General features: G+C 35.8%; 1 protein-coding gene across 1 annotated transcript in view; it reads left to right on the forward strand.

Annotated features, from left to right (window-relative positions):
- The window catches only part of LOC137250484 (uncharacterized), a 93,275-nt gene extending 85,506 nt beyond the window's left edge, over positions 1-7,769 (forward strand). Inside the window, exons 2-4 of the mRNA XM_067783370.1 lie at positions 2,992-3,164; positions 6,669-6,842; positions 6,905-7,769. Of these exons, the coding sequence (XP_067639471.1) occupies positions 3,048-3,164; positions 6,669-6,842; positions 6,905-7,102 (489 nt within the window). The 5' untranslated portion in view covers positions 2,992-3,047 and the 3' untranslated portion in view covers positions 7,103-7,769. The remainder of the gene's footprint in view (positions 1-2,991; positions 3,165-6,668; positions 6,843-6,904) is intronic.
- The last annotated feature ends 2,077 nt before the right edge of the window (positions 7,770-9,846 follow it).

Genomic DNA, 9,846 nt, shown 5'->3' on the forward strand with positions numbered 1-9,846 from the left:
TGCCTATCATTTCGAGGGCGGCATCCTAGGCCGAATAGTCACTCCCTAACGTTTCAAGGTGCTTCTCTGGTATAGCTCGGAAGCATAGCTCGACAAAGGCATCCGTTGGAAAGTCTACGCCTAAAGCTTCTAGGAAAGTGACGTCGACGAAGGTATGAGGTCGAAGTCGCAGTCCTATAGCTTCTGTGCTGGCATATGGTGTGAGGGTCAGGAGGCGTGGTAGCGACTGGTCGCCGGGATTGCTATTGTTCGCACATCGGGAATTGTAGCTCTTAAAAACAGCAGAAAAAACTGGAGGCGCCCTGTGCCACGAGAGTCATGAGTATTTATAGATCATTAATAGCAACCGTAAGTTGCCTTTGTGCGTGACCGCCAAGGAGCCACAAATGATTTAAAGAAATTGTGTTCGCGATGATTATTAGGTTTTAACCCTAGGTGAAACTACGCTTTACACGAGATATACAGTGTGACTATTTTATGTATCTCTATTTCCTTTCAGCAGACGCAGCAGTACCAATTCCAAAGACCGGGGTTAGGTTCGAAGCCCCTCTGGAGTAAGTGAACGAGGGACAATCCCTCCGCAAGGAGCTACTCCTGAAAATTTTTGAACGGTCTGCGAGATCTTGAGGCAAAAACCCCGGATCTTTCCGAAATGGCCAACACGTTGTTTTCCTTAAATACATAGAAACAAAACCTTTCCTAAATATTATATTTTTAAATAGAAAAATCAAGCTTTTTAAAGTAAGAACACCGGCGTACGCCGGCGCGCCGCTCACGCCGCCGCCACCGATATATAATAGAGCCTACGCCGCCGCCGCCGATAAAGTGGTCGGCGTAAACCTCTAGTGTATATGGGGTATCCCATCCCATTTCGACCAATTTTGAACCCGACCCCTTTAGAATTGGCTGAAAGTTTTCTTCTTTTTCTAGCTTACGAAAGACGTTTTTCAGAAGTTTTTCAAATTTTTCATCCAACTTAAAAAAAGTTATGAATTTTTAAAAAACACCGTTTTTGTTTTCAAAATGCTATAACTTTTTCAAAGATTTACCGTTTGGGATCTTTTTTTTAAATTTGTTTTTAAATGTACTTTTCGGAAAAAATTCAAAAAAAATTTTTAAAGTTTTTTTTTTTGTAATTTTTCAGTTTTTCGAGATTTTTCGAATTTCGCCCTTTTTTTCTCATAAAAAACCTCAATCAATTCTGCAATCATCCCCGCTAATCCCGGAGTGGGCCGAGAATTTTTTTTTTTTTTTTTTTTTATTTAATTGGAAAAAAACTTTAAAATTTTTTTTGTATTTTTTCCGAAAATTACATTTAAAAACATATTTAAAAAAAAATGGATCCCAAACGGTCAATTTTTGAAAAAGTTATAGCATTTAAAAAAAAACACTGTTTTCCAACTCAAAATAAGTTTTAAATATTTTGAAAAAAACGGTGCTTTTTCAAAATGCTATAACTTTTTCAAAAATTGACCGTTTGGGATAATTTTTTTTTTTTAAATATGTTTTAAATGTACTTTTCGGAAAAAATACAAAAAAAATTTTAAAGCTTTTTTTTTCAATTAAATAAAAAAAAAAAAAATTCTCGGCCCTCTCCGGGATTGCAGAATTGATTGAAGTTTTTTTTGAGAAATAAAAAAAAAGGGCGAAATTCGAAAAATCTCGAAAAACTGAAAAATTACAAAAAAACTTAAAAAATTTTTTGGAATTTTTTCCGAAAAGTACATTTAAAAACAAATTTAAAAAAAAAGATCCCAAACGGTCAATTTTTGAAAAAGTTATAGCATTTTGAAAACAAAAACGGTGTTTTTTTAAAAATTCATAACTTTTTTTGAGTTGGATGAAAAAATTTGAAAAACTTCTGAAAAACGTCTTTCGTAAGCTAGAAAAAGAAGAAAAACTTTCAGCCAATTCTAAAGGGGTCGGGTTCAAAATTGGTCGAAATGGGATGGAATACGCCATATGTATATAATAGCCAGGCCAGCCTCAGTGCCAATTTCACGGCTTTTGATTTACGCTTTAAACATTTGTAAATTTTCTTCTTTGGAGGGCGGCGCCACCTCCACTATTTATCGCCATTAAGGCAACGCGCATATATGTACGTGACGTTCCAATAAAGCGTGATCCAGATACGGATAGAAACTTAACATGCAAATGCAAAAACAATGTTAACCATATGAATCAATTTGTTGTTGCATTTGCGTGTTTTATCGGTATCTGGATCACTGTTCATTGGAACGCGAGGATCAAGTAAGTAAGGAATCATCGAAGTTTTTCGAATTCACACATTTTGAATTTGTTTTTATTTTGCCTCATAGATATATCATGATACGCTTTACTGTCCATACATGACCGGAAAACTCAATATAAAAATTTCCAAATATTTCGGACGAATAGCTATTTCCTATGGAGAATGTTAAGAACAGTTTTTAACAGTTGTATGACCTTGTATAAGATTTCATTTTAAATCAAATAATAATAATAACGATAGTAATAACTAAACCAAACCAGATATTTGGCTTTTTTTTTGAGGTTCGGGCGAGTCCGAACCGAACCCGACCTTTTATAATGAACTTTACAAAATTTTAAGTTAAGGTCCGTTTTCTCTTGTGAATTTTAAGGTTTATACGGCCGCTAAAACTATGAATTTTTACAAAAGTTCGGATGTTTGCCCAATTTTGTAAGCGATTCCGAACCGAACCCGCATTCGAATTATAAGGCCGAACTGTTCGGAAACCGAACCCGAACCGAATATTCTGTTGAACTCTAGTAATAATGCAGCGTGATGATGCAATTGTCCTCTTAAAAGTTATTTATTTTCAGTATTTAGTTTATGTGAACTTTGTATAAAATTTGGCTACATAACCAGATAATCTAATAACCAGGTTTACGTGAATATCACATATAATTTTAGTTACATATTTTAGAATTTAAATTATTTAAAAAATGACAGTACTAACTAATATCACTTTTTCTTCTTTTTATTTTCAGTATTAGATCGACATTTTCTTTCGGTCTTTTGAGGAATTTAAAAAACCACTTTAAAAATGTCTCACTCAGTGACAATCACCAGAACTACCACCAGCACCACAAATACATCGTATATTGTGCTTAACACTGGTTATCTGAAAACAATGCCAGGACTTCTGAAATTCTTTCAGTTGGTAAGTGTCAAAACTATTTCTTAGTATTATTGAAATAACAAAATATAAAACTCATTTTAAAATTTTGTTTAAGTCGGTGTTTATTTTGTAGTTATAAAACCAATACTGAAACCAATCCTTTTCACCACGCCTGGAACCTTTTACCGAGCTATTAGTGTTGTAACGAATTTTATAAAATTCTGATTATTTTGCATTTTCTGCTATCGTTCGAATCTCTGAACTTTCGAATAAATAACTCAAATATCAATCAAGCAATATGTCCTTTATTTACAACTCTACTGTAGTAGTAATACTTCACAATTACAATACTTGCGTATTTCACTAATAGCGTGTTAAAATCAAACTGATTCATTATTCCTCAGCTTTTATACTCCCTGATGACTCGTTCGCATATTTCTCCTAAGGTCTAGACTTTTCGCGACTAGCTGCTTATTTATTTCTCCTTTACGCATTTGATACTCACGTTTGCCTTTTAGTTATATGCGTGTGTATGCGTGAGTAATTTCTGCTCTTGCTGCTGCCTACATGTACATATGGATGTGAAATATTTTATTTGCTGTTAGCTTCGCTGTTTACGCGGATGTGTGGCTATTTCCTTTGATGTTTACATGTACATATGTGTGGCTGCTTGCCTTACTCTTGTGCATTTATTTGGTAGCAGCATAGTGACGTTTCGAACTGCTAATATTCGCCACATTCGCTGGTAATCATTTCACTAAGAATGGCGCCAGGTCCTTACTTACTTACTTAATTTACGCTTTAAACGGTTATGGCCGTCCAAAAAAGTACCAGGTCCTACAAAAAAGTTATCCGGAAGTTAAAAAAATATATCATCGAATGTCTTTTGGTATCTGATATGAGTTTCGAAGACTAGGGTACATAACAGAACTTCGATCTAGATACTGTAAAAGGCTATCTTCTTCCTATTATCTAAGCTTTTGATGTTTGGAGAGAGTGTAGCTTTTCGGAGCTAGTTTTAGTATCTTATTTGTTTAGAAAATAGAACGGGCGGGTGCGGAACACTTGCTGTGCTTAGCGCAACCTTATATCATCTTGTGTAAGTATAATACGTAAGAAATTTTGATTATCAAGTAGCCAATAAGATGGAAATTAGTATCATCGCTTTTGTTTACTTTAGCTGAAAAATCGTCCTTCACTTCGCTGAAATTAAAAATGGCGTTCTGGAGGAGTTAATCGGTACATGCCTTTTCGCTTCGAAGCCTCCGTTTGTTTACTTCACAAAACCGAAGTGACAAAAAATCAAGTACGAAAGGCTCAAGTAATTCATCTTCAATTTAATCGACTTAAAAATTACGACTAGGTTTGTTGATACTTGTTCCTAATTCTTCATATTTTCCATAATATTTTGACAGGGATACTAGACATACTACATGTTATAGAAAAATAATTCGGATAGAAAACCCGCGAATTTACCTGGAGGTTTCAAAACAGTAGCCGTGATAGGGTGGATTTGGTCTTCGCATTTTTAATCGGTTTTATTTAGCTTGACTATGTGTAGCGAGTGCAACTTCCCGATAAGCTACAAGCTTGAAACTTGGAATATAGTTCAGAACCCGATTACAATGAGAAAAAACTCCGATAGGTGGCGCATGTATCGAAATATTTCAAAAAAACGTATTTGTGGTCCGATTTGGCTCATGTTTTGAATACATATTACATACATGAACAGAAAGCGACATATGAAAAAAATCGCCGCCAGGTGGCGCAAGGATCGAGATAGTAAAAAATCATATTTGAGTTCCGCTTTGGCTCACATTTGGAACACATATTAGCTGTGTTTTTTTTTAAATATATATACGTTTACGCTTAAACTTTATATGGACTGCTAAGCGTTAAACTTTATCTACTCTTCTGAAATTCTGCGCAGAACATTAGTACTCCTAAATTTCAATACGCTTTATACTCAGATGCAACTGAAATATGTGTCTACGTTTCACCTCAATGCATTACCTCTACAAATGGTGTGTGCCCACTATTCACCGCAACCGTTTCAGCTATAGGATATAAAGTATGGCCAGCGGAGGTTTGTGTCTCCGCTTTTCAGTACAACAAGTTCTGTAGCTAGTTGCCGCTAGATGGATCTCCTAAGCATTATCTAAGTGAGGATAAGCGTTTTTTACCAGGAAACGTAGACGTATATACGTGTAAAGGGCCAATTAATGTTCACTTATCCATAACCAGATAAAACAGCTGATCGAACCAACATTATGGAAATCAATGTAATCGATTTATGGTGCCATACCATAACGCTAAAGCCATAACCATATCATAGACAACCAATTGGTTTTTGGTTTTTCGCCATATCCATAACCTAAAAACATTTGAGTTGGAGAATTTATTTTGGATACGTTTTGACTAAGAGAATTATTTTTTGTGGTATGTGTTTGTAATTTTTTGCGTTTTCTTCATTTTTATGAATTTTTCACGATTTTTAGGTTAAAGCACCAATAACTGATGTCAATTTGATACGGATAAGTAAAAATATGGTTATGACTATGGCGTTTGGGTTAAGGAAGTTTAATTGGCCCTTAAAAAAAAAAACACGGCTATTATATACATGAATAGAAAGCGACATATGAAAAAAAAATTTACGCCAGGTGGCGCAAGGATCGAGATAGTCAAAAAATTCTATTCGGGGTCCCGGTATGGCTCATATTTGGAACACATAGTATGTATTATGTGTATGAATGAACAGAAAGCGACATGAAAAAAAATAATTCAAAAACAAATTTAAGTTAAACGGTTCTATTGAAAATAATACTTACATGAAGGAATAATAATACTAAAAGCTAGAAAATAATTAGGTAGGTCCTAGTTACTAGTCATCACACTCCTCATCAATCTAGTTCGTTAATCGGACAAATAAAAAAGGCGAGGGACTCCTCAAATTTCAGAAAAGGTCGGCACTATCTTTCAGTAACTTTGGTAAATAACTACATACATGATGTAACTAATTTTGGGTAACTCCTCTTATTTGAAACCTTCTGCTAACGTTCGAATCGCTAAACTGTTGAATAAATCACTTCAATATCCTGTATTGCAAAATGGTCTTTGATAGATTACTTTGGGGGTAGTACAATTATACTTCACTTCGCAACTGATAGCGTGTTTAAATCAAACTTATTCGTGATTCCTCAGCTTGCGCTGCTTTTATACTCTCTGTATAATTCTCCAAAGGTCTAGACGTTTCACCTTCTAGAATCTCATGCTTGGTTACCAGCGATATATGTACATGTATTAGTTTATGCATTTCTCATAGTCATATGCGTGTGTATGCGAGAGTAACTACTTCGTCTGATGACTACATGGGTGCGTGTGAGATATCTCTTCGTCGCCTTCTATGTATGTGTATAAATGATGATTTATGTGTTCATATATATCAGTGTGGCTCGCTTTAATGTTTTTGTTGTTGCGTGATTATTTAATAACAACCTAGTGATGTCAACATTCGCCACAATATATTACTTTTAATTTATTTTACAGCTCATTGGTATTGCCATAGTTGGCATTTTCAGCCACTACTTCAACCGAAGTGGCACTTCAGCAGAAATCCTTTTGTTCCTTATGTCCACTACTTTCATGATTGGGACATTTTGCCTATTGTTGGCCTGTCTAACTTCTCTGAGTACTGGTGGCATTATCTCTAAGACAATTTATGTAAGTAAAAAAATTAATAAAAATAATGGCTAATATAATAAAAAAAAACATTACTCTTACAGGAACTTATCTATCATAGCATAGCCGCCATATTACTGCTCGTCGCTTCCGTGATTCTTCTTCTTGAACTAAAGGATAGACGCTATTTCAGAGATAGACAATATGAAGCTTATATGGCAGCCTCAATTATGGGTCTTGTGAACACGATTCTATATTGCATAAGCGCATTCTTGGCTCACCGATCATATCGCGGTATCTAAGCGAAGGCTACGCGCAAGCGTATCTGCATATTTACATAAAAGGTGTTCTTGTCTGGAGAAAACAAGATTTTTTTTATTATGATACATTAAGTTAAATTAAATCTTAGATTTACATATATATTTACTCACATGCCCTCATATGTAGTTTTAAGAAGGTACAGATGTGTTTACAAAGCATTTTTAACTTACCAATTTACTACAAGCAAATTTTGTAGATTTGTGTCGAATATTGTGCAAAAAAAAAGAAAATAAATTCAAACCAAATAATTACTTATTAACAACAAAAAAACTATTTTTGTTCTGTGTCCAATTAAGTTATAATTAAGTGTAAGAAATACTTTCAATACCCTTTTTATACAAAAGAATACTCGTCCATTGCATAAATTTTAATGCAATATACATTTGGGCATTTCCATGGTGGTACAATATTTTCTTAACATCATTTTGAATGGATCTGTTAAAACTCAATAAATACAAATGTAGCAAGTGTAAATTATTGGAATCTCTATACAAAAATTATTCGAAAGTACGTAGTAATAGGCATACATGGCTTTGTGCTATGCCACCATGGAAATACCTATATTAATTTGAAAAGAAATACTGATATATATTTTGTGTAAAATGTATTTATGTACTAAATTTGAAATAAAAACACTATTAAAAAATATCGACTTGTAAAGCAACAGCTTAGGCCAGGTTTACACATGACTAATCTTATATATACATGTGTACACGTATGTACATAATGAAAGATGTATGTTTGTAAAGCAGCTTATGGACTCCGAAACCATTCCGGAGATTTTATTTAAATTTACAGGATATCTTCGCGGCTCGATTTGCCTTATATTTGGTATATTGCCTAGATTAGTATTTATGGAGCTTTTTTTCCGAGAAGTGGACCATTGGATGTATTCTTACAAATTCTATTCATTGTTCGATTTGTCTGAAAATTGGTATTTAGGTAGTACTTTGCCTAGACGCGACAATTTTTACCCCGAGAAATGGACCGGGGATCGACTAGGACCGGGACTGGGACTGGACCTTGGACTTCGGTTGGGACTGTAACTGGGACTGTGAATAAAAAGCGGGAAAGAATAAAAAGAACTAGAGAAGAGAATTGAGCGAAGGAGAGAGAGTGATAAAGATATAGAGCTAGACGAGGATAGATAGATAGGGATAGATGGAGCACAAACGGAGTGAGGGAAAAGACGGACAGCGAGAGAGACCCAGAGAAAGAGAAAGCCAGAGGGAGGAGTGAATAAAAAGATAAGGAAAAGGGGGAGCGAGAATTAAAGGTAAAAAACTTCCTAAAAGTTAAGCAGATAGACCAAAGTTAGGGCAGAACAATATCTGTCGGATCTGCAAGTCTATAATAAATTAGCAATAATTAATCCAGCCGTTCATATATGTCCCATCTCTAGGAAATGAGTTGTTAGCTGTAACGTTTATCTTTTACTTCGTGCTTCTATTTAGAGATGAAAACCACTTTGTTTGATTTTTTATCCAAGTGAAAGCAGATCTCACAGCGCGTTTGTTATAGCCAATAATGTCAATATAATGAGTACACTCCAGTAATTGTATGCTCTTATAATTGATTGTACCATGACAGCTTAGTTCTGCTGCTATAAATATATTCTCCAGCATTATGTTATTATGCCTTGTCTGAAGCCCCGTTTGGATTCGAATGGCTAGGAGAGGTCCATCCGAATCCTAACAGAGCTGGTGGTGCTGCTCAACGTCATTTGGCAGAGCCTTATTGACTTTGCAGGGTATTTAAATTCAGACATAGCAGTATACAAGCAACTTAATTCGCGTTGTCAAAGGCTGTTTTGAAGTCGACAAAGAGATGGTGAATGTAGGATCTCTGTCGGATCGTGAAGGTCTGATAGATAGTAAATTTACTAGGTGTGAACCCGCACTGATAAGGTCCAATCAGTTTAATGTATATTGGAACGATTTTCCGCCATCCCTTGTCAAATTTGGTTTCGAGACAAACCACCATCTGATGATGGCATAACGCCGAAACCGGTTTGTCTCGAAACCAATTTTGACAAGGGATGACTGAAAGTCGTTCCAATATACATCATTTATCCACCCTGTCGGAAAATCAACAAAACAAAATAAGTCCAATCAGTTTGTTGACTATGGGTTTCAGTCTTTCACACGGTACGCTATATAGAGCCTTATACGCGATATTAAGTAGGCTGATTCCGAGGTAATTGGCGCGGTTTGCAGGATCTTCTTATTTGTGGATTGGGCAGAGCCTACTCATGCGCTCATCCGAACATATTTTGCATAGGAGTTGATTCCTTCGCGTTTGAACAGCTCGGTGGGTATTCCGTTATAACCAGGCGCTTTGTGAGTTTTTAGGCGGGATATTGACATTCCACCTTCGTCATGGTCGGGTGCCTGATTTTGTTTTCCATCATCAGCGATAGGGGTATTGGGTTCGTCTTCTCCCTCGCTAGCTAGCAATTAGGAGAAGTGTTCCCTCCACAACTTAAGCACAATCTGTACACCAGTTACCGGGTAACCATTATCATTCCTGCCCCGGTCTTGCAACCTTCCGTCATCCGCCGAATTTTTTTGTAAGAATTTTCAGGCATTATTTCTATCAACCAGCATTTGAAGCTCCTCGCACTCACGCCGTTCTGCCTCACGTTTTTTCCTTTTAAATAGGCGTCTCACTTCCTTCTTCGCCTTACGATAACGCTCCAATATGCCACGCGTTGTTGCGTATGCAG

This window comes from Eurosta solidaginis, chromosome 4, assembly GCF_040869045.1.
Source record: "Eurosta solidaginis isolate ZX-2024a chromosome 4, ASM4086904v1, whole genome shotgun sequence".
Taxonomy (NCBI): domain Eukaryota; kingdom Metazoa; phylum Arthropoda; class Insecta; order Diptera; family Tephritidae; genus Eurosta; species Eurosta solidaginis.